The sequence below is a fragment of the Muntiacus reevesi genome, chromosome X (assembly GCF_963930625.1).
Source record: "Muntiacus reevesi chromosome X, mMunRee1.1, whole genome shotgun sequence".
Lineage (NCBI taxonomy): Eukaryota > Metazoa > Chordata > Mammalia > Artiodactyla > Cervidae > Muntiacus > Muntiacus reevesi.
The window spans coordinates 18,201,150-18,226,341 of record NC_089271.1 but is presented as its reverse complement, the minus strand read 5'-3'; the positions used below and the strand labels follow the sequence as shown (position 1 = coordinate 18,226,341).

The window sequence follows — 25,192 nt, the reverse complement described above, 5'->3', positions numbered from 1 at the left end:
CTTAGGAATGTCCACTTCCTTAGAAAATGTTAAAATGCTAACGTTTTCAGAAAAGTGATTTAAAATAAGCTTACTTAAAAGTGAAGCTCTTCCTCCTGCATAGTCAGCTGTATTAGTTTGCTGAAGCTACCAATAAAGTACCACAGACTGGGTGGCTTAAAAAACAGATTTATTTTCTTACCATTCTGGAGGCTACCAATCTGAGACCTAGGTGTTAGCAGTATTGGTTTCCTTTAAGGTCTCTCCCCTGGGCTTGTATATAGCTACCTTCCTATTCACGCGGTATTCCTTTCTGTGCTGTGTCCTAATCTCTGTTTATAAAGACTCCTAGTCACATTGGATCAGGGCCCACCTTAATGATTTCATTTCAATTTAATTACGCCTTTAAACATCCTGTCTCCAAAGTCACATCCTGAGGTGTTGGGGGTTATGAGTTAAATATACAAATTTTGGGAGGATACAATTAAGCCCCTAATGCTGAGTTTGTCTTCTGCTCTCCCTTCCTGTGTGTACTGAGCACCTACTGTGTGCCAGACATTCTGCTAAACGCTGGTAATAGTAAGCAACTGATTTGGTCTCCGCCAAATTAGGTTTACAGTGAGGTAGGGGACACATGTTTATAAAGTAATAAGTGTCACATAAATATTACTCTTTGGGACAAGTAATAAAACTGAGCTGTGAGATTAATGAACCCGCAGCTCAAACCTGAACACGCCAGTTTGCCACAAAGCAGTAGAAGTCCGGGAGTTGGTGATGGACAGAGAGGCCTGGGGTGCTGCAGTCCATGGAGTCGCAGAGTCGGACACAACCGAGCGACGGAACTGAACTGAGTAGAAGTCTGGCGCCAGGCAGCAGGGGGCGCTACCTGAGGGCGCCTGGGCCCCGCCCACTGCCTCGAGGATTCCACGTGCTCCCAGGCTCACGGCCCCGCCCCTGCCCCCAGGCTCACGGCCCTGCCCCCGGGCTCACGGCCACGGCCCCGCCCCCCGCGGGGCTCCGCCAATGGCCGTTAGCATCCCGAGAGCGCGTCTGGCTATCTAACAATAGGAGCCAGCCGGCCACGCATGCGCCATAAACCGGAGGGGCGTGGCCTGGTGACGTTGGGAGGTGGGGTAACGGACGAAAGCAGTCGCGACGCCATTTGCTGCGGCTGAGCGTCGGCGAAGGCGGTTCTCAGAAAGCGTCCGTCGCTAGACTCCCGCAGACGCGACCCGGTCTCTCGCAGCCGGTTCGTGTCACCCTATCTCACGCGTCTCCCTTCGAAGGAGTCGCCGCCGCCACTCGGAGAGAAGTCGGAGACGCCTCAAGTGCGTCGTCAGCGCCATGCCTAAGAATAAAGGTAGTGCCGCCTGAACCTCAGGACCACGACTCCCCTTTGCCCGGTCTCCCTTGCTCTGTCCGCGGTCTCCGGATGGCCTAGGCCGCAGTAACTTTCCTCTCCGGCTTGCCTTCACACAGCTAGACTATCGCGACGCGATTCTGGTCTCGGGGGAGGAGCGGGGAAGTTACTTCAGGCTTCCAGTTTAGTCACATTGGGGTGGAGCCGACGCCATTTTTGAAGGGCTTCTTGCGGGAGAATGTGTGCTTCTGCTCGTAATTCGCGCCAGACAAACCCCGGCGCTATAGGGACCTGTGGGTAGACCTCCGTGCGGCCTGGGCTTCCCGCATGGGCGCCTCTGGCCTTACCGGCAGTTGTTAACTTCCACAGGGTGATGCCTGCTTTAAGGGGCCTTCAGTACTCCCGCATGGGATTCTTTATGGACAGTTGCTGGGTATTATTGAGACTCTTCCCTCTAACGGGTAAAGGGGGTTTGATAGCTTACTTCTTTTTACTGCTAAATAGTACTCATATGAAAATACCACAGTTTATCCATTTATCTACTGAAGGACATCTTGGTTGCTTCCAAGTTCAGGCAGTTAGGACCTTGCTTTTTTACTGGCTTGATGTATTCTACAGATCCAGTGTAAACTCTCAGAGTTGCCATAATTGTTTCTCTCCCTCTACTACTACAAAAATCAGTGTGTTCCATTACAGTAGTGAGAACTCTGCCAGGCCCCCCTCCGGCCCAGTTATCTTTTTGCACACAGATCTTTCATTTGGGAGAGCAGGTACTTAGAGACCTTATTTTATAAAATTATAAGCATTATAAACTTATAAAATTATAAGTTTTATAAGCATTAGTTTCTTTTTCTACTGTTTCGCTGATAATGTTTTTTTCTTTAAAAACCATTAGGTAAAGGAGGTAAAAACAGACGCAGAGGCAAGAATGAGAATGAATCTGAAAAGAGAGAGCTGGTGTTCAAAGAAGATGGACAAGGTAAGCATTTAATAAGTTAGGTTTCTTTCAGTAATAGTTCTCTTTTGTAAATAAAGATATTCAATTTCTGTTCACAATCCTGAGCGAAAAAAACGTGGTGTCCCTTTTTGCTCTTCTCCTTTTCTCATCCCCCACACTTCTCCAGAGCATTTATTTTGGTAGTTATTTCTTGTATACTCAGCCTTTGTTGAGGGTTGATGGCATTTCTGTAAATAGGTATGTTTCACTATTTTATGTAAACATACGCAGAACTAAGAATGATTTGAACAGTTCAAAGGGAACTAAACTTCAAAAGCTGTATTGACAATTCCATGACTTGGTTGGCTTTTTTTGATAGTGAATTGGTGCTACATAGTGTGTTCAATAGACCATGGGTATTAGAGGAATGAATCCAAAGCCTTTCCCTTACTTCTCCAGTTTTACTGGCATTTATCAATAATTTCTAAAATACAGTGAAATGAAACTGAACCATTGACTTGACCTTTTCAAACCGATTAAGATTTTTAAGTTATAACACTAGTTTCCCATGTTTTTATTTTGAGTAATTTCAAACTTTCAGAAAAGTTGGAGTTTAAGTACCATGAATTACCTTAAACACTTCACATGTGCGCGTGTGCACGTGTGTGTGTGTCCATCCATCTTGAACCATTTGGAAGTTGGTTGCAGACATCATGGTACTTTTCCCTTACTATGAATACTTTATCATGTGTCTCCTAAGAACAAGTCTATTCTCTTACATCACTAAGGTTATCAGTTCAGTTCAGTCACTCAGTTGTGTCCGACTCTTTGCGACCCCATGGACTGCAGCATGTCAGGCTTTTTATTTCTTACTCTCGGTCATTTTTACTTCTTTTAGCAATTGACTTTATTTTGACTACTATTCTTTTTCGTGTTTCCCCCTCCCTCTTTGAAAGAGAGGCTACCTTTTAATTGACTAGCAATATTGAGGTGGTCGATGGGTGCTAGATTCACTGCAGTCTGAGTAACACTGCCACTTTGCAACCCTACAGGTGAACCTTTGAAAGTTAGGTTTCATTATATTTACAAACTGGTGGATATATTTACAAACACAACTTGAGTAAGCGACAAGTTCTGGAGTGACCCCATCCCCCACCTCCGATCTTCTGGGCGACAAGAGATGGCCCTTGTGCAAGCCAGTATATAATTTCAGTTTTTCAAATGGCAGCAAAACAGGGTGGCTTCCTTGGTACTGTTTTGGAAAGATTTTGATTAAAACTTTGGCATTTGCCTGAGAACATCTTTCCAGCTTTACAAAAACCAAAATAATCACTAATTTAACAAAGACATTAATAACATTCAAGCTGCTTTTATTTGCTAGTGTACCAAAGATTGTATTGTGACCAGTCTCTAAAGGCTAACCTTCCTCTGAGGGAAAGGAGATTGGTAACTGGGTGAGGATCCAAATTGAATGATTGATAAGGAATTTTAGTGTGTATTTTTGGAGAAGCCACTTTGATCTCCAGAAGTAGAGCATACAGTGATGAAGACAGTGGTCAGTCTACTTAACTCACAGTGAGTGAGTAGGTAATTAAAATATTTCTAATAGAGACAGCTTGTCATGGACATGGCATTCCACAGCTCTGATTCTGGCTCTGCTGTATACTAGGTTGGTGTTTATCATGCCCTTGTACTTTACTGCAAATACTTACTCCTAACCAACAAACCTGTGTGTTCTAATGAACTTTATGTGGATTTTTTAAGTTGCCTTTATCAAAAATTGAGCAATATCCTGTACCCTTTTCTTTTCCCTCATCCAGAGTATGCCCAAGTAATCAAAATGTTGGGAAACGGACGACTGGAAGCGATGTGCTTCGATGGTGTTAAGAGATTGTGTCACATCAGAGGGAAACTGAGAAAGAAGGTAGCTGTGGAGACTTGTTTTACTTTAATATAAAATTACGGTTAAAGGGGGAGAAATGGCGGTAAGGTTTTTATGAGCCACGGACCTTTTTTAAGCATCATTTATGTTGTATTCCTGCCCAAAGTGGTTAACCTGAATTTTATTGTGAGAAAATAATTAACAAGTCCAAATCGAGGGACACATTGTAAAACAAATGATCTGACTGTAAATATTGGGTTGGCCTTAACAACTTAAAGAAAAACACGAACCAGCTTTTTGGCCAATCCAATACATGCAATGTTACTGTCATGAAAGAAAAAAAATGCTGGAATGGCTATTTCAATGTAAAGAAGATTAAAAAGACTCATTGGTTATGTGCAGTAAGTGGTCCTTATTTGGGTTCTGACTTGAGGTTGGGGGAAATAGTTGTAAGGTGTGTTAAATTTGAATATGAATTAATGGTAAATAAGTGTTGTATTAATGTTAAAATTCCTGAATTGAAATGATGAATGGGCAGCCTTGGAAAGAAATGATTAATTTCCCATCAATGTAGCTTATCAGGCAGATTGATTTATTCATGATATTGGTTAGAAGTCCCTCCAGTCTTGACTTTATGATTAAAAAAATAATAATTGGGTCATTAATGCTTCTGTTACCAAACTAAAGGGATTTTTTTTTCCTGTGTGTATTTGAGTACATGGGGGGGGAGGTAAAACCACATTTCTAATTTTACTATTCTCATATGTAATGGGTAACTAACCACTTGGAGTGGTTCAGTATTAGAAATCCCTTAATTCCTAAACTAATCGTTGGTCCTCTGAAATTATTAAACTGTCAAGTAGTTAAATAAGATTGTTATTTTTCTAATATCCCAAATGATAGAAACTTTAAAATGGCTCAGCTGCTTGTTGTAGTTTTTTTTTTTCCCCTTAATTCTAAATGTAGATACTCTACCCACAGTTGAGTGAATAGTATGTATGTGTTGTGGGAAGACTGACTCAACATTGCTCTTGGTTGATTATTTTTATTTGAAATGTAACCTTCTCTGGCTTTTATAGGTCTGGATTAATACCTCAGACATTATATTGGTTGGTCTACGGGACTACCAGGTAAAAATATTATTAAAATTTTCATCGTTTACTTGCTTGAATTTGATGAGCAACTGATGTTTAGAACATAAGTCATAACCAAATTTGACCAGTTCTCAGGCCAGTAGGCTGCTCAGTATTGTGTCAGTAAACATTTCTTAAGGGCCACTTCTGTCATAGGCATTGTGCTGGATACCCCAGGGATCATGGTTCCCCAGTGCCAGTCTATGGAATCTGCATTTTCACTGTAGAAGAATCACAGTGTGACTTTTTCATGAAGCTAAATACTCCTTTTTCTCTTTTGGATATTTAGAAGTTCCCTTTTTGAAATGAAGGATACTATACTGTAGTTTTGTTAGTATTCTTAATTGGCAGGATAAAAATGTAATTTTATGTTGGATTGTCTGCCTTCCCCAAGTTTTTAAATTTATACATATTGAAATAAAAATACGAAAACCATTACTCTAGGGGATACAACTGAGTGAGTCAGGCTGCCATCTCACAAAATGCTTATGGCCTGATAGTGGAGAGAATAAGAGGCACACAAGTGATTACAAGACAAATCATGATAAAAGTGTGTGTGCTCAGTCACTCAGGCATATCCAACTCTTGTGCTTTAAATTTAGATGGGAACTTAGGGAAGAAAATGGTAGTTGCCCTTGAGTGATCTCTATCTGGAGACACTACCCATGGTTTCCACCTATTGGAAATCATCACCATGTATATATTTACATTTTGAGTGATATTGTTTTTATTTTTAAAACTCTGATCATACTTTGATTTTTTTAAATGTTGGTTCCAGAATAAAGAATTAAAATTACTACTTTAAATCAATGGTTCTCCACTGTGGGTGACTTTTCCTCCAGGAGACATTTGGCAGTGTCTGGAGGTTTGCACACACGGGGGTAAGGGGCAGTGCTGCTGGCATCTAATTGATAGAAACCAGGGGTGATGCTGAACATCCTAAAATGCACAGATTGGTCCCTACAGCAGAGAATTATATGGCCAAAAACATAAACAGTGCTGACATTGAGATAGGGTATTCTAAACTCGTATTATTTTAATGTCCATTTTCTTCTTTTGATCTTAAAGAGAACCTCAGAAGTAGAAAGAATTAATTCCCTGTTTGACAGACAGAGAAGTCAAGGTTCTGAAAGATGTAACATTCATGCTTGTGTGCTAGCATGCTGAGTTGCTTCAGTTGTGTCTGACTTGACCCCAGGGACTGTAATCCACCAGGCTCCTTTGTCCATGAGCTTCTCTAGGCAGGAATACTGGAGTGGGTTGCCATGCCCACCTCCGGGGATCAAACCCAAGTGTCTTTAAGTCTCCTGCATTGGCAGGTGGGTCCTTTACCACTAGTGCCACCTGGGTAGCATTCATATTGATACTCTAAAATGACAGCCACAATAAATGTTCTGGTTCTTAATTTCCCATGATCCTCCTTTTATGCCCCTGCCACTGAGAGGATGGTACAGGGGCCAGTAGCATCACTAGCTTTCAGTTACTTGTTAGAAATGCAGATTCTTGGACCCCACCCCAGGCTGCCTCAATCAGAATGTGCTTTAACCAGAATCCCCTTGGACTTCTATACATACTGCTTTTTGAGAAGTGCTGCTCCTGAATCACACCCTTCTTGGATCACTGTGATCACTTTCCTGCCTTTCTTTGGACCTGCTTTCAGGTCCAAAAATTTTTTTGAAGTTGAAACAATCAGCTTCAACCTGTTTTTCTTCCTTAATTAAGTCAGATTCTTTTCAGATGGAGAAGTGTGAATGTTACGAAGCATTCATTTTCAGTGGGACACTTGCATCAGAAATAGCCATGTATTTTACAAATACACTCTCATGGGCTTCATTCCATGACTCCTAATTTATCAGGAGATATAAAAGCTCCACCCAGGTAGCGTTAGTGGTAAAGAATCTGCTTGCCAAGACATGGGTATTTAATCACCTATAAATTATGGTCCCAGTGAATTTTTATTTTTCAAAAGACTTCTAATCAGAGGATAACTAAATAATCTTAAGAAATTGTGTCTGCACAGTTCTGCTTCTTTTGAAGTGAAATCTATAAATGTCTTCCCTAAGCTTGTTCATTATTCACTTATGTGTGCAAGATTCTTCAGACTGACTTAAACCCAAGGATGTTTTTCAGAGGGTAGGAGAAAACTTTAAAATTTTAGAAAAAGAAGAGTTTAATAGCACAACAGTGAGATTTTTATTTTTTTATCCAGTTTGCAACTAATTTATGAAATTAATGGATAGTATTTTGGCATAATTATTTGTAAACATTATGTGTCTCTTTTTAAGGATAATAAAGCTGATGTGATTCTAAAATACAATGCAGATGAGGCTAGAAGTCTGAAGGCGTATGGCGAGCTTCCAGAACATGGTAATGTCTGAGTTATTATATTAACCTGTTAATATGCTGTTAATCCTTGATGATTTAGATGAAGGAATTTTGATAGAATTTTTGGATTTTGCATCTTTAGTTTTGTCTTTGTGATTCATTCCAAGTATGCCTACCTTCACTTCATATTACTAGACACCTTAAGAAGAAAGTAACTGAGACTCTGTTTCTAATAACTATACTTTTGGTGAGGATTTATCCTTTTTGAGCCCTGGACTATATTTTGGTTGTTGCATATTACCAAGAAAACTGTAATTTTACTTAGGTGTAAAAATCCTGCTGTAATTATTTACTTCGCATTTCCAATCTAGGAAGTACTAATATATCTGGGAATAGAACTAGGACTTCCTGGTTCATTTCCATTATTAAGGGATAAGCATGATATAACCAAATTTTTCTGATTGATGTGTTTGATAATTTCTGGGTTGTTAACATGTGCTACCTTTTTTGAAGTGTAGCTGGAAGTTGTAATAGTTTAGAGTTTTTTTAATTGGAGCCAGCCTCACCAAAAATACCTTTGTGAACAAAAGAAAACTATTTCCATCTTGACTTAGAGATGTTGTTGTGTGAAATAGTGTTCTATATACTAGGGTTGTTAGGTAGACGTTACGAGGATATTTTTGATAATGAAACAGAGTAAATTAAAAGTTTGACTTGTATAGTTCAACGTTTGATACCCAACTACTGCTTTCAGTGGGCAATTTAATTCATTTTTGCTACCATCTTGGCTATATTATATGGCTATATTTGTTATTGTTTCTTAAGCTAAAATCAATGAAACCGATACATTCGGTCCTGGAGATGATGATGAGATCCAGTTTGATGACATCGGAGATGATGATGAAGACATCGATGATGTAAGTTGATGCACCTTGTGTTTCTCAACTTTCGTTTGTGCTAGTCAAATTGTTTGTGCTTATGAGAATTTTATAATCTTTTTCAGTACTTCTTCCTGAAAAGATCAGTATTTGCTTTGGCAGCATGGATGCTAGGCATTGGAATCTTGTTTAAATTAAGAGTATCTGGAGGGAGAGTTGTGAGAAATAAGATTTTATCAAAGAAACAGGCCTTTTCTTTTATTAATTGAGATATAGTTGATGTACAATATTATATAAGTTACAGATGTACAATATACGGATTCACAATTTTGAAAGGTTATAGTCTTGTTTATAGTTATTATTAATATAAATAGCTATATTCCCTCTGTTGTACAAACATGCCTTCTCTTAATTGAAACTAGTGTATTAGAAGAATAATCTTGTTTGAACCAGTTTGGTATGAAGCATTGGAATTACAACATAACATTAAAAGCCCTGTTAAAGGGACTCCCTGGATTGCCAGTGGTTAGGACTCTGCTTTTACTGCTGACAGCCTGGGTTTGACCCCTGGTCAGGGAGCTAAGATCCCACAAGCTTTGTGGCACAGCCCCCCACCGCCGCCCTCCCACACACACACCCCCGCCCCCCCTCAACCGCAAAAAAAAGTAAAGACTGGTCTTGAGGAAGACTGAGTTAAGTGATACCTACCACCAAGATTCTATATTTAACATATTTCTATACTTGGTTTATCACATTTTTGTCTATACCTTTATTCATCTGTCAGTCCATCTTAACATATTTTGATGTATCTCCAAACCATTTAGAATGTACCATGACTTAAAATTTGAGCACATATCCCCAGTCTGTTTTTACAGTTATGAATTTCTAAACATACAGTACTGTATTTTATTTTATTTTATTCTTTTTTATTTATTTTTATTAGTTGGAGGCTAATTACTTTACAATATTGTAGTGGTTTTTGCCATACATTGACGTGAATCAGCCATGGATTTACATGTGTTCCCTATCCCCTCTCCTGCCTGCCTCCCCATCCGATCCCTCTGGGTCTTCCCAGTGCACCAGCCCTGAGCACTTGTCTCATGCATCCAACCTGGGCTGGTGGTCTGTTTCACCCTTGGTAGTATACTTGTTTCAATGCTATTCTCTCAGAACATCCCACCCTTGCCTTCTCCCACAGAGTCCCAAAGTCTGTTCTAAACATACAGTACTGTATTTTAAAGCATACCCTAAAATAGAAAATTAATAAGGGTTAAGAAATCATCATTCTATTTTTAATGTTACCTCCCTTTAGAGACCCTGAGCCAGGGGATTCCTGTGACTAAACTGTTAATGATACTTGGACAGTAGATTTATTGATGATATTCTGTGACAGTAACCTGGCATGGAGCTGTTGTGTTAAGGAGTGATCCCAAGAGTCTGACAGATGGAGTAGAAGACATTTTTTAGGAACTTTAAGAACCTAATCAGAGAACATGCCCGAGTCTGAAGTCACATACACAGAGGTGATAGGGTGAGGATCTAGATAGGGTAAAGCTTTTCTAAGAAAAATATTTTTAAATTTGTGCCAATTCTTCCTCAGAACTGGGATAATAAAGACAGTAGTGATTAAAGTAATTTGAGTTAGCTTGTACATTTTCTAAGTGTTGCTTTATCACCTGAGAACACTACTTCTTTCCCAAGGTGTTTCTCCAAATGGTTTCTGTGTGTTCTTGCCTTCACCTCTATAACCAGGTTGACTGGTAGAAGAATTTGGTATCACACTTGGCCCTTTCTTAAGGAAGTAACACTCCTTGTGTCTGCTCCCACCCCCAAGATAAATTTCTAGTCACTAGGATGAAGGGAAGTAGACACTAATCTTTATAGATAATATTCTGCATTACTTACAGCATTCTGAAGGAATTTTTAAAGATTCACTAGCAGCAGACCAGAATTGAGAAAATCCTAGTGTACAGAATTTCCTCTTCAAACTGAATTTGTTTCCCAGATAGTCTAAAGAGGGTGCATGTGCCCCTTACATGAGATAGACTGTTGGAATATAAAAATTCTTTTGGTTTGATTTTTTTCTTCCAGATCTAAAGTGGCGAACTCAGCCTTGCACATTCCAGTTTTCTCTGAAGATTGTTCAACAGTTTGGATTTTGACTGACTTGTTAAATAAAAGTTCATGAGCATTGCAATTTGCTAGAGCAGACTGATTTCTTTCTAAGGTATTTCTTTAAAAACTGGTAATGCTGAATTCTCTTAAGTGAAATTTTAAGGCCACTTTGTTATTTTGGTATAATGGAGCTTTCAAAAAGGGAAAAAATGCATTACTGCCTTTCCCACTTCGACCACGTCCAGTAATAAGTAAATGGATGTTTTGAATAAACCACTTGCCATACACTCATTATAAACTATGATTAAGCCCTAGTTTTGACTTATCTGTTGACTGTACAGTGAATTTTTATATATTCCAGTTACCTAGTTCCCTTAATATTTTGGTACAATTTAAGGGAAGCAGAAATCTTCATTTGAAGTCAAAAATGATTGTTCTGTTTTTCATATTTAAGTAGCATTTGGCTATTTTTATACTAACTTTGATATCATATACTTTTTTTTCATGATCTTATTTTGCCACTGTAAGCCTGTCAGAAAAGGCATTTTCAAAGTGCAGTTTTTAGAACCTGGGTTTTAATAGCAGTTTTGAATTTATAGAGTTAGTAGTTGCAGAAATCAAACACTAGGTGGCACCCAGTTATCTTAACATTGGAGACATTGATATAGTTATCGACTTTTTTTTCTAAACTTACTGTTCATGGGTGATTTCCCAAACAACAAGAGACTGTGATCACATGCTATGTAGAATATTTTTGCAAAACAAAAAGATAATGTTCAAGAAGTTTTATTTTCAGAAGTCATATATGTGTAAGCTGGAATTTTGAGCGCTTTATAAGCACTTAGGTGTAAATGAAAATTTAATTTCATAACTGCTTGTACAAATTAAGCCTTTTGGAAAGTATCTCTAAGCTGGGAAAAGAGGAAGGCATAACAATGAAATGAAAAGATGGTCTCCAGTTTCTGAATGGAAGAGCTGCATACAAGGGAGAAATATAATAAAGTCAGTATTGTGCTATAGAGAATATTAAACCCTTACTTTGTGTTTAGGATGTATTTTACTATGTGTACAGGTGTTTTTGCTTGTATTTTATTGGCAATTTAGATTTACCCTGTGTTACTTAGTTTTCTATTATCACTTCTAGTAAGATGAAATTAAGGGCAGGACCTAGACCTCACTAGCTACATAGAAATCATATAAAGGAAGTCCTTTTATACTATAAAAGAAGTCCTTCTTGTAGCTTTCAACACTTGTAAGGAACCAGTTTTGAAAAATTTGACTTCGTGATCGTCATCATCAGTAATCTAAACCTCCTAAGATATTTAGGCTTCTGTACATAAAAGTGCTTTGCTAAATTTGTGCCATATGTAGATCTTTCCTTCACATTATTTTACCAAGAATGTTTTGACCCTGCATCTGTGCTACAGTTCATGGTAGGGGTGGTGCAACTTCAACATTGGTTTTTCTAGTTAACTTCCTCTAACAAATGGTCTGTCTAAATAATATTTTCAAATTACAAATAGGACACTAATTCTTGTGTTCGCAAGTGACTTTTTCTTGCCTAGGTAGTAACAGTCCCATCTGGTGCTGTTGCACTCTAGAAGATTTCAAATCACGTTGATTAAAATAGTTGAGGTAAACTCGTAGTTCATATGCAACACTAGTTGGAGGAATTATTTTACTTGATTGTCTTTAATGTAAAAAATTAGTTTCACTGATTGGATTATATTTCACATGAATTTGGAATGGAAGTGGTCGTTAAGAAAAAAGTTTTTTTGTTATGCTGTTTGATTCCTATAATACAGTGCTATAAGGTGTGCCCTGAAAGAAAATGTTTGAAATCCAAGAATAATGATTCTTACTGCAGAGGGTGTAATAGTTATCACTATTGAGTTTGACAGGCTTGTGTTTTTCTACACTGTGTTTATTCCAGTTAGAGTATAAATAAAAGTCGTATTACTAAGGTGGTTAAATAACCAAACCAAATGTTTGTGTAAAAAAAAAAGACTTGCCAAGAATTAATTGTTGAATCTTTCTTGAACATCCAGCTTCTCAAAAAGACCACCTCTTAAGGAGCCTATAAACTGCATGATGAAAATTCTTGTATTTTATTAAGGAAATGACCATTGGTTTACTCACCACATCCATGGAATTGTGGCTATAAACATAGTTGCTTACAAAACTTATAGTGACTTACAGCTTAACGTAATCTCATCTCTCCTGTAAATATAAAATATAGGCTGTTGCATAACAACTTTAATAGATACAAACTGCTATAAGTACTGACTTCAGAGCAAGTGAGAAATCAAATAGACAAAAGCATGTTTCAAATAAAATACCTAGCTGGATTTATACTTTATTGCATACAGATTTAACAACATCCAGTATTGTATGGCTTGACAGTGAAATGAAAAGTAAGTTCTTTATGTTCCCTGACAATCATAAAGATTAAAAGATTTGTTTTGGTATGAGATGTTTAGATCTCTATCCTGCTTATTACTAAGGGGAAGTTTCATTTATACAGTTTGGACTCCCATGAACTTTTGCATACCACTTGGTATATTTTTATTTATCTTAAAGTCGCATTCTTGCATTTTTCTTCCTGTCTAGAAAAGAACAATATCTGAATTAAGTCTTACTAGTAAGTGTGATAAGACACTCTTAGGAATTTGGAGAGTGTATTGGACTGTATCTTCTCTTCCTCCACAGCCACCTTGTGCTTAGGAGGCCTTGTGATAAGTGAAGAGCCTGTGCCCCAGCCCCCACTCTGCCCTTTACCTGCAGGTGACCTCACATACCTTCTTCAGCTTGTCTGAGCTTCAGGGCCCTCCCTCTGTAAGATGAGAGATAACAGTACCTGCAGAATCAGCATTATTGGGAGGATTAATAACGTATTCATATGTGTGATGCACTTAGAGCAGTGTCTGCCACTATTCACTTGATATCTAGGACTGTATAAGGTATAATATGCATGCCTTTTATATTCTCAATTTATCATTTCTTTTTACTTGCAGTCTTCTGGTTCCTATAATAAAAGAAGTATGTAGAATACATTTGTATATTTATGTCAACACAGTATTTAAAATAATTGCTACCACCTTCATTTAACTCAGCATAAGACTAACAGATGGAATTTTCTAAATTGCCTAAAACATATTTTGCAAAATACTAACTTGCTCTATATTTCTTTAGAGAAAGTTTTTAGTAATGTTGATAAGCTCTGGTCATATTTCATTTTTAAGTCTTAAATCAGTCTCTTACTATAGATTCATGACAGCTAATTAGTACTGATTTGGAGGTTTCTTTTCCCATTGTTTGGAATTATGATTCCCATTGTCTGGAATCAGATGCAAACTATTGCAATTAGAAATAAAATATGAAATAACTTTCAACGTCGTATGAAGTTGATTGTTTTTAAACTGTCTATGATGTTTTAAACTAAACTTTATTCATGATCATTCTTTTTTTTTTGAGCATGATCATTAAAATTTTGATTTAAAAAAATCTGTGATGTATGAGGGAAATATATACATTACCTGTTTTTCTATTTCTGTGTTTTTGGTTGTTTGATTTGAGTGAATCCATTTGGTCAGACTCCAGATACAGGATTTTCTGGGCAAGTGAATTTGTTACAAAACCTCTACTGAAGACATTTTCTAACCTTAGGTCAGTTGTCCAGAATGATCTCAAATTCCCAGAATTCCATTCACTGGACCTTATTTTATAGGTCCAGTGACATAGGTGCAGAGACATAGGTGAAGTAGATACTTATTCTCTGGTCAACTTTCTCAGTTTTTATAAAGCCAGTCTTTTCTGTTGCAATCCAGGCTTTGTTTGGTTCACAACCTGATGGAAGATCAAAAAGTGAAGACAAAATCGGTATAAGGTCTCATTGCTGATTTGATCCACCAGACTCAGATATAGAATTAGTTGACTTTTTGCAAATTTGATAAAAGTTTAGTACATATTTATGTTTTAAATAGCTCATAGAAATCTGAGAAGAATCGAGACTTTATTAATTTGACAGTTTACCTTCCGAAAGCAAATGTAGAAACTGACAATTTTCTTTTAAAAAGCAAGTTTTAAAGTGTCTCTAATGTGCAGTAAAATGATTAATCTTGTTAAATTCCATCCTTGAGTACGCATCTTTTTAATAGTTAATAGGTAAGTGTGCTGTGAAGTACAATAGTTGTCTCAGGGGAAAACTGTGATTATTGAGTTGCAAACTGAACCAGCCATCATTTTTCATGGAATACCATTTTTACTTGAACAACTAACAAACTGGTTATTGAAACTTGGGTTCGTGGTCAGCATTTTCTCGAAAATGAAAGAAATGACCCTGTCACTTCAAGGAGAAAACAACATTTGTTGGAGGTGATAAAATTTGAGTTTTAAGTGAAAAAGAGTTGGGGAAAATTGATAACTTGCAACCGTTAGCTTGACAGCTTCACAGTAAAGAGGTCAGTGGTGGTAGTAATGGATGTGACTTTAATATCATAGAATGAAATGTGTTAACATTTGGAAGATTGTAGCAGAGTCAAGTAGTATTTTCTAAATGATTGTATTTTAGTGTACTAGTATGAAAAATCGGTGTCAGATTCTGCATTGCAACTAACTTGAAGTTACCATTTGTCAAGATTGGGTGTAGTATCAAGAACATACTTACCTGGAAAGGATTAAACTATTTCTCTCTTTTCCAAGGACATAGAGGCTAGATTTTCTTCATGTGTTTTAACAACCTACTGTAATACATTGAATACAAAAGCAGATATGAGACTCAATTTTCAGTTAAGCCAGACAATAAAGAGATGTTATTTATGTTAAAATTTAGGTTTATTGTTAAAAGGAACAAATTTAAAAATTTTCTAACATAAATATTCCCCCAAGTGAACTTACTTCAAAGAAAACTGACAGTGTTGTAATATTAACACAGGCGCTTTCAGGTAAAAACTTGGAAAATATCCACCAGCATCAGCAGATAGAGAAGTTCTTTGGGATTCTTAATTTTAGGTGTAAAGTAGGAATTAGTCAGGTTTTACTAAAGGACCAAAAAAAATTTTTAAGTTTTGTAGGCTCTATGATCTGTTACAACTAAGCTCTGCGGGTGTTTCACGAAAGCAGCCTGAGACAAGATGTAAAAAAATGACAGTGGCTATATTCCAGTAAAACTTTATTAAAAGTAAAAATGGGCTACATTTGGCCCATGGACTGTAGTTTGTCAACCCCTACTGTAAAGGGGCTCGAGGCAAAAAAAAAATGAGAACTGCTGCATTAGGCTAACATACTAGGTGGTTTAACAGATTTCATGGTGTTCGAGGAATTCCCTGGTGGTCCAGTGGTTAAGACTCCATCCTTCCATTGTAAGAAGAAGAAGAAAAAGAAAAAACAGCTCCGGTGCCCTGATTAACTTGTTTTAATCTTATTGGGTTAGGAACACTTTCCATTACAGCCAAGGGACCAGCCCCAGCTTGCCCACTTTCCTGCCCATTTGTATTTAAACTCCTGGCTATCTCACCATAGTTGCACCCTACACTCAGCACACCTTTGGAAGTGTTAGGAAAACGTTCATCACATTTTTGTGCCAACAGAGGGACTCTCCAAGCTTATCACTAAGAACCCAGCTATAAGTTACTGAGGGTTTCAACTTGTCAGGTTTTTGTGTTTTGTATAATTGACACACTATAAACTTCACCCATTTAAAATGTACAGAGGTTTTTGTACACTTAAAAGAGTCAACCATCACCATAATGTAATTGTAGAACGTTTTCATCATCATCACATACCCCCCCCCATTCCACCCCACCCCCATTCAGCTATGTTGCTCTTTCTTAGATCATGCATTTTTCCCCGAGGGGTGCAAGTTAAAATCTGGGGGCTGGTCACCATCCAGCAGAGAACGCTGCAGCAGAGATGTTCTCCTTGCAGAGATTTGTCTAGTAGTACTAGTGTTTGTTAGTCGCTCTGCTGCTGCTGCTAAGTCGCTTCAGTCGTGTCCGACTCTGCAACCCCATAGACGGCAGCCTACCAGGCTCCCCCATCCCTGGGATTCTCCAGGCAAGAACACTGGAGTGGGTTGCCATTTCCATCTCCAGTGCATGAAAGTGAAAAGTGAAAGTGAAGTCGCTCAGTCGTGTCCGACTCTTAGCAACCCCATGGACTGTAGCCTACCAGGCTCCTCCATCCATGGGATTTTCCAGGCAAGAGTACTGGAGTGGGGTGCCATTGCCTTCTCCAGTTAGTCGCTCAGTCTTGTCCAACTCTGCGACCCCACAGACTACTGTAGCCCGCCAGGCTCCTCTGTCCTAGGGAGTCTCCAGGCAAGAATACTGGAGTGGGTTGCCATTCCCTACTCCAGAGGATATTCCCAAGGATCGAACCTGGGTCCTCCTGCGTTGCAGGCAGACACTGTTACAGGTAACTGTGTGCATTATTTGTGCTCCTGTAAGGAAGTAACCATTGAATAGTCCTCAAGTGGAGTCAACAGGGAGTAGGGACACAGTTGGAAGGCAGACTACATACCTCTGCTCTTCCTTGAAGGTTCACCCAGCTGCGGTCCCAGAGTCTCCTCTGGTTAGCTGCAAGTCTGACTGCAGTGAGGGAGGACCTAGCTCCTGCCGCCCCTGCGCGCCTGTGCTTGAAGGGAGACGTCTGCACACATGGCACGGGCCAAGTGGCACCTGCCCGAGGCCCTGCTAGGACCTGTTGCCAGAGCTGCAGCTCTAAGTATGTGGTTGCCTAGTGTGTGTGAACTTAATGTGAGCCGTGTGAGGATTTGAATGCACGGTGTGTGAGAACGTGTGCGTGCTGGGTGGGCAGGTGTGTATGCACTGTTTGCAAACTGAGTGAGGATGTGAGTGCATGCTGCGAGAAACCGCATTCCCTGTGTATAACACTAAGTGTGTACACTGTGTGAGGATGTGTGTTTACACTGCGATGTGTACGCTGCCTGCTGTGTGTAAGCACTGTATGGGGAACGGTGTCCATGCAGTGTGTTCTTTCACGCTGTGTAGACCAGTGTACACCTCGAACATGCACGCAGTGTGTGGGAGCTCTGTGAGAACCAGTGTGCACATTGCATGTGCATGCCGTGTAGGCGTGATGCGAGAGAGTGGCTGTGCATATTGCTAAGGGCATGAGGTACGCGCCTGCTGCGTGAGGACCCGTGTGCACCTCGCGTGTGGACGCGGTACGCATGCGCAGCTTGAGAACCGGTGCGCACATCGCACGTGCACGTCGTGGGGGGGACGCGCGCGGGTTCCACAGCGCGGCGGCAAGGGCAGTGCGCCTGTGCAGCCTCGGCATCCCGATGGAGCACGGCGTCTGCTGCGCGGCGGCAGCCGGGACGGAGGGGGCTACGCGGGCCCCTCCGCTTCCTGGGAAGATGGCCGAACCGGGCGCGGTGAGGACCTCACCACCCAACCACCGGCCTTCAGGTAGGGGGCTCTCGGCTGAGGCGGGCGCGTGGGCGCCTCAGGCCCCCGAGGGGGGCGGGGCGGGCCCGCCGGCAGAGGCTGTGGAGAGCACGGTGTGGGAGGCGGGGCGCGGAGCGGGGCTCACATCCTCTGCTCTGCCCTGAGTCGGCTGGGAGCGGGGTCCCAGGGCCGCGCCCCTCACAGCGCCGCTGACAGGGGACACCCCCTCCCAGGTGACCTGAGTGAGTGGGTGCCATTGGGGGGTGGCTCAGGGTGGGTGACAGGTGTGCTTGGTTTGAGGGGTGGTGGCAGAGGCCATGCGTGATGCCCTAGGGGCCCCGAGTGTCTGGCCCAGTCTCCTGGAGCAGCCGGCATGGGGGGCACCGGGCTCGGCCGAGCCGGCGCCGGGGGTCGCCGGGGCCTGCGCGCCCGCCCACTCTGCGTCTCGGGCGTCGAGCGCGAGCGGCCCCCCAGCTCGGTGCTTCGCTGCGTCCCCGGGGGGCCGAACCCGCGCGTCACCCGCCGGTGGAGCGGCCAGGTGCGAGCCCCCAGCCGGGTTCCCCTGCCGCCCGCTCGCGCTCACCGAGGCCGCGGGTACACTGCCCCGGGGTCTGACGGGGCCGCGCGGCGGATGAGCCCCCGGCCCTCGGGGCTGCAGCTGCTGGGAGCTGAGGAGGCACGGTCCCCGTATTGGTTGCCCACAAACGAGCGAAGCGAGCAGAGATTTGGAGGACATTTGACGGAATTTTCGATAAGCTAGTCTTGCGTCTTTTAACGTTCTGTAAAGTGGTTGCAGGTAGTGCGGAGGTGTAAGCGACGTGGAAACCGATTTCATGTTTTTCCTGACAACATCTTTTTTTTTTTCAAGTTAATGGGAGCTATTTTTAAGATGTGTTTTTACCGCAGTATAGCATGCTTCCCACAAAAACGCGCCGATCTTAAGTAGAGGATTTGGAGATTTATCACATCGTGAAGATCTGCGTGTTTTATGTAAGGTGTACCAAGGAAGGGAAGAAAAATCAAAGGAAATGTTATTGAATCACTTAAAACAAGATTTTCATAGGGGAAGTGGTATTTTTTTTATTGGGCCTTCATTTGTATCATTTAGAAAAGGAGGGGGTGGCTTAAGTCTTGCCCGGTTTGCGTTTTTCATCATGCATATTTTGAAAGGCAGAATTTAACAATTATCACAGGATTGTGATATAAATACTATAAACACGTACTTCTGTTTTCGTCTTTTTTGCTTGAGAAACTCGGTCGCATCTGCTAGCAAAGAACCCAAAACCTACCCATCCGTTAGAACCAGGTTGGGGGAGGGGAACCTAATAGAATAAAACATTGGGAAAGGAAGGTTGTTAAAATTCACATTTTAATTCGGTCGAGAGTTTAAATAACTAGGTAGTTTTGATGTTGTAGAGTCAAGGTGGAGCTGTGTGGTTGGGCCTGAAATTTATCTGTGGTATTTTATTTTATTTGAAGGCACTTAATAAGAGAAATCCCATGGACAGAGGAGCCTAGCGGGCTACAGTCCATGGAGTCGCGAAGAGTCGGACAGGACCTCGCGACTAAACAACAACAACAAATAAGGGTACCATTCTTATTAAGTTCTAGTTGAAAACTTTTATTGTAAAAAATAGCTTAAAGCTATATTCCTTCATTTGACAACAGAAATACGGAAAGACACGTTCTGTGAAGGTTTAAAATATTTCAGGGACTTCCCAGGCAGTCCAGAGGTTAAGACTTCTCCCTTCCATTGCAGAGGGGAGGAGTTTGATCCCTGGTCAGGGAACTAAGATCCTGCAAGCCACCTGGTGAGGCCCCAAACAAAAGATTTTTAAAAAGATAAAATATTTAATAAACTTCCATGTACATTAGGGTTGGTATGGAAAAATTGGAGTATTCAATTTAGGTGTCAGGTAGTAGAAGGGTTTGCTCTTTTAAAGCAGGTTTTGTGAGGCTAGGTATTTTGATCCTCAGAGGAGTCTTGATGATTGAGGTTTTTATGATTATCCATCCTGATAGTAATTATTCTTGGCCATCCAAGGCTTTATCATTTGGGACCTGTTCCTGAAGAGATTCAATCTGCATTTCTTGAGGGTCAACCATTGTTCCTAAGTTTGTGCTGAGTGCTTTGAGGGTCAGAAAAGACAAATTCCAGAGATGTTTAGGCTCTCAGACAATTTCATAGTGGGGGGGTATGGGCCAGCAAGTGGTTTTCCTGGGAGAAGGTCTCATGGGGATACCTTTACGGTTGTTTCCTCTAGCAGCAGGTTCTTCTGATATTGAAATCCTGTGCATTTTTCCCTTTTATCCCCCAGGGATGCTTTCTTTCTTTCCCTTTACCTACACCCTTGGATAGCAATTACCAGAGTACTGTTCTCTTTAGTGCTTTTGTTATGTGCATGATATAAGGAATGAGGTGCAAGCACCTGTTGCTTGGATCTGCTTAAGTACCTTTGAAGGCAGGAAGAGGACTGTCACCAGAGTCTGTCAGACTGCCTTGGTGTCACACAGGTCCTCTGCTCCCCTCAGTCTAAAATGCGCCCTTCTTCACTTTTCCCATTGGCATTCACTTCCTCTAGGCCCCTCTCAGTCTGAATTAAGGAACTTCGTCTTTTTTTGTGCCTGTAGCACCTGCAGGAAAGTACTCTTCTTATTCTGCCCATGTGATGATATTAACCTTCCAGCTCCTCTCAGCAGATGTTCTTTGGGTGCCCACTGTGAAGAGAGCCCTGACTGCCTGGGTGTGAATGCCATATCTCCTCTTCCTGCTTTCTCACCTGCAGAGACATTGTTGAGCTTCAGTGCTCTCACCTTTAAAATGGGTGTAAGAACACTGTGGTGGGGGGAAGGAATAGAAGCACTGCTTTGAAGATGAAGGAATTAGTAGCTGTAAAGCAGTGCTTGACACAGTAAATGCTCGAACTAGTCATACAGTGTCCCTTCTATCAGATGATCAGCTTGAGAGTAAGGCCTGGGTCCAGGTTACAGGTACCTCCCACAGTGCCACCTGGTGCACAGAGTGCCTCTATGGTCATCCTACTCATCCTCAAAGTTTTTGCACACAGTAGGTCTGTAATTGATGTTCAACAATTGCATTAGGCTGGGAGCAGCTCCACTGGGTTGAGTAGATACTCACAAGTCGGATTGAAGGAGTATGTCGGTGGAGGAGATTGGTATAGTGGAATTACAGAACATGTTGAGCTTTCCAGTGCTTTCTGCAGATAAATACTGTTTCCTAAGTTGAATTCATTTGCCCATAGTTCCCTGGTCGGAAGGGAATTGCTTTGAGGTGAGAGTCCCTTGGAGAGCAAGGAGATCCAACCATTCCATACTAAAGGAAATTAGTCCTGAATATTCATTGGAAGGACTGATGTTGAAGCTGAAACTCCAATACTTTGGCCACCTGATGCGAAGAACTGACTCACTAGAAAAGACCCAGGTGCTGGGAAAGAGTGAAGGCGGGAGGAGAAGGGGATGACAGAGGATGAGATGGTAGGATGGCATCACCGACTCAATGGACAACTTTGAGTAAGCTCCGGGAATTGGTGATGGACAGGGAAGCCTGGTGTGCTGCAGTCCATGGGGTCGCAAAGAGTTGGACATAACTGAGCAACTGAACTGAACTGAGATAAAGTTCCCTGCTCACCTCCTACCCAGATTAGGAGAATGGAAGGGTGCAAACTGGAAGTTCAGGAGAGACTCCCCTGGGGGCCACAGTAGGGTGGGACCAAGTTTGAAAGTTTGAGAGTCCAGCCCCAAGAAATTCAGAGTTCTTCATCCTCTCTCAAAGTTGTATTTGAAACTTTTTTTTTTTAATTGTCCAGTCACGCAGCTTGTGGGATCTTAGTTCCCCAGCCAGGGATTGAACCCCTTGGTAATGAAATTGCAGAGCCCTAACCACTGGACCCACAGGGAGTTCCCTATAACCATTCTTGACCACTCTAATACTAAAATTGTTTGAACCTAAGAGGAATGAGTTGAGCTTGTGCACGTGTTCTAACATCATGAGTCCCGTTGGCCTTGAGAAAGACATTCCCACTCCCCTAGGTCAGGAGACAAAGAGACAAAGTTACATTTGGTCTGGGGCTTCTGGCTTTGTTGAGTGACAGCACTGGTGGATTTGGACTTGGCAGAACCTTCAGGGCAAATTCCTGAAAGCCTGTCTGACTATAAACTTTATTTTTTTGATGTCCTGAGCCTGGTGACACAACTAGTCAAAGTCTTTCATTTCTGTCTCTAACCCCCTTTCCTCTCCAAAATTAAAGGATGTTTTCCTCTCATTCAGATGCCCCATCTTCTGTAATGGTTCAGTTTTTGAAAGAACATTTTATCTTCTTTTTGAAATTTTATTTATTTTTAATTGAAGGATAATTCCTTTACAATATTGTGTTCATTTCTCCCATATATCAACATGAATCAGCCATAGATATACATACGTCTCCTCCCTCTGGAACCTCCCTCCTACTCCTCTAGGTTGTCACAGAGTACCAGGTTGAGCTCCCTACATCATACGGCAAATTCCTATTGGCTATCTATTTTATGTATGTTAATATATGTTTCCATGCTTCTCTCTCAATTCGTCCCACCCTCTCCTTCCCCCACTGTGCTACAAGTCTGTTCTCTATGTCTGCATTTCCATTGCTGCCCATATAGGTTCATCAGTACCATCTTTCTAGATTCCACATATATGCATTAATATACAATATTTGTTTTTCTTTTTATGATGCCACTCTGTATAACAGGCTCTAGGTTCATCCACCTCATTAGAACTGATTCAAATGCATTCTTTTTTTTATGACCGAGTAATATTCCATTGTATATATGTACCACAACTTCTTTATCCATTCATCTGTTGACAGGCATCTAGGTTGCTTCCATGTCCTGACTATTGTAAATAGCTGCAATGAACATTGGGGTACACGTGTCATTGGGGTACATTGGGGTACATGTGTCTTTTTCAGTTATGGTTTCCTCAGAGTATATGCCCAGTAATAGGATTGTTGAGTCATATGGTAGTTTTGGGCTTCCTTGGTAGCTCAGCTGGTAAAGAATCCATTCCTAGTTTTTTTAAGGACTCTCCATACTGTTCTCCACAGTGACATTTTGCCTTCTGTATTAGCTGTACTGACTGACTTACACAACAGAAGGAATTTCAGGGCTGAATCAGGTAGGTGAGAGATGGGGTGGATGCTGGTCAGTAGTCTGGTGGGCTTTGTTGGGAGATTTAACAAGATAGAACTCATAATGTGCTCAGCATAGTAAGCACTCATAGGGCAGGTGGTATGATGATGCTTATGATGGTATTTCCTGGTTTGGCAGCTGTGCTTCAAGAGCAGGGAACCACAAGTTGCCACTTTTCTTATGGTCCAGACTTGAAGGTCCTAGAATGTCCTTTCTGCTGCATTTGGTGGTCAAAGCAAGTTCACAGAGTCAGCCCAGATTCAAGGGGAGGGGAAATATTATCCACCTCTTGAGGTGATGTGTGGTAAGCACCTAATGGAAGAGGAGGAATCTCCTTTTCTAGAGGTTCTCAACTGTAACAGGTAAGTACCTTGAAATTGAGATGTTAAGTAAGGGAATTTCTTGACTTGGTGCATTCACTGCCAGGGCCTGGGTTTGATCCCTAGTCATGGAACTAAGATCCTGCAAGCCACGAGGCTCAGCAAAAAAAGAAGATTGAATAAGTTGGTCAAGGTCACACATTAAGTGGCAAGCCAGGGCTCAAACCCAAGTGTGTTTGACTCTAGAGTTAAGTATTTTTAATCTCCATGCCTCTGTTCTATTCCAGATAGATTATAACAAACTCCTTTTGTGCATGGGCCATGCCTCCCACATTTTCTGTACCCTACTCAAGATCTAGCTTAGTACTGTTGATACACATTTTATGAAGATTTTGTGTGCCTTTTTTATAGTACACAGTTACTTTTCTGTATAAAGTTGATGATGACCTTCATTTCTTAGAACTACAGCAAAAATTGTATCAACAAAAATGCTTGGAGGGAGAGAAGCTTCATTTAACAGAATTTCTTGTTTGCCAGATTCCAGGGTATCAATGGGTATCAGATTGCTTTGTCAAATAACTACAAATGTTTCTAAATATGTGCTTTCAGTTTATATCGTGCTGTGTACAATAATGAACCATAAGGAGTCTGGCATCTCTCCACAGGCCACACTCTGAGTAGTTTTGCCCTGGACCAGCATTTCCCAAAGGGTGTGATACACAAGATGATTTAGATTACATGTGGACAAACTTATCTTCTCAGTTTTAGATTAATAGTTCTGTGGATTCTTTCCTTGTGTTATAAAAATACAACTAATACATCAAACTAATTTCATGAATATTTTCAGCATGAAGTACAATATGAAAAAAATATTCAATTTAAAGAACAATTTAAAGAAAACTACTGAGTATATGTTGGTGCTAGCTAATGCAAATAGAATGTTAGCCTTAACTGTTTAACTCAGTATATCCAAAATATTGTCATTTTAGCATGTAATTAATATAAAGAATTATTAATGAAATATCTCACATTCTGTCCTTTGCACCAAGTGTTCCAAAACCAATGGAAGACCTTACACTTCCAGCTCATCTCTACATGGACTAGTCAACAGTTCAGATGCTCAGTAGTCACTGTGGCTAGTGGCTCACATATTGGACATGGTGATCTAAAACATTTCCCTCATGGCAGAAAGTTCTGTCAGTCACATAGGGCACCATGGCATTGAGTGTCGCATGAAGAACAGGATGTATGCTATAGTATTCAGCCTATCGTAGCTCTCTTGTGTAGAAATGAAAAGATGCTTTGATAAAACAGCCTCCCCTGCAATAAGGCAAAACCTGCCTGGACCCTCAGGCTCTCAAGGGGAGAGGCTGCTTTTGCTTTCCCCAGTGTGGGCAGGTGCCAAGGTCCTGACACGGATTATTGTCTTGGATTATTCACAAATGTGGAAAAGAAATAGGCTTGGCTTCCTGGTAAATGTTGGGCTGTTATCATGGAAAAGCATGGTATAATATTGATGGAACAGTGGGAGGAGGGCGGTATTAGCCAGCGTGCACACTCCGCATTCAGTGTCAGGTCCAGTGGGGAACCCCCTCTTCAGGGTGGGCTCTGTGAGGCCAGGTCTGGCCATTCCCCCCCAGGCTAACATTGTGCCTTCCTAGCTCCTG

The 25,192-nt window shown here is 41.1% G+C and overlaps 2 protein-coding genes across 2 annotated transcripts in view; both read left to right on the top strand.

Moving 5' to 3' along the window:
- The first annotated feature begins 1,101 nt into the window (after positions 1-1,101).
- Positions 1,102-13,998, top strand: EIF1AX (eukaryotic translation initiation factor 1A X-linked). Its single transcript, XM_065916211.1, has 7 exons — positions 1,102-1,339; positions 2,235-2,318; positions 4,097-4,200; positions 5,238-5,288; positions 7,577-7,658; positions 8,442-8,533; positions 10,586-13,998. Exons 1-7 carry the CDS (start codon positions 1,324-1,326, stop codon positions 10,589-10,591), a joined length of 435 nt encoding a protein of 144 aa, XP_065772283.1. The 5' UTR covers positions 1,102-1,323; the 3' UTR covers positions 10,592-13,998.
- A 3,918-nt stretch (positions 13,999-17,916) lies between these two features.
- MAP7D2 (MAP7 domain containing 2) overlaps positions 17,917-25,192 on the top strand; it is a 98,450-nt gene continuing 91,174 nt past the window's right edge. The window contains exon 1 of the mRNA XM_065916467.1: positions 17,917-18,042. Within this exon, the coding sequence (XP_065772539.1) occupies positions 17,991-18,042 (52 nt within the window). The 5' untranslated portion in view covers positions 17,917-17,990. The remainder of the gene's footprint in view (positions 18,043-25,192) is intronic.

Coding starts and splice junctions, on each gene's coding strand:
- EIF1AX (XM_065916211.1), top strand. Junction 2,319..4,096: donor GTTCAAAGAAGATGGACAAG/GTAAGCATTTAA, acceptor TCCCTCATCCAG/AGTATGCCCAAGTAATCAAA. Junction 5,289..7,576: donor TTGGTCTACGGGACTACCAG/GTAAAAATATTA, acceptor TCTCTTTTTAAG/GATAATAAAGCTGATGTGAT.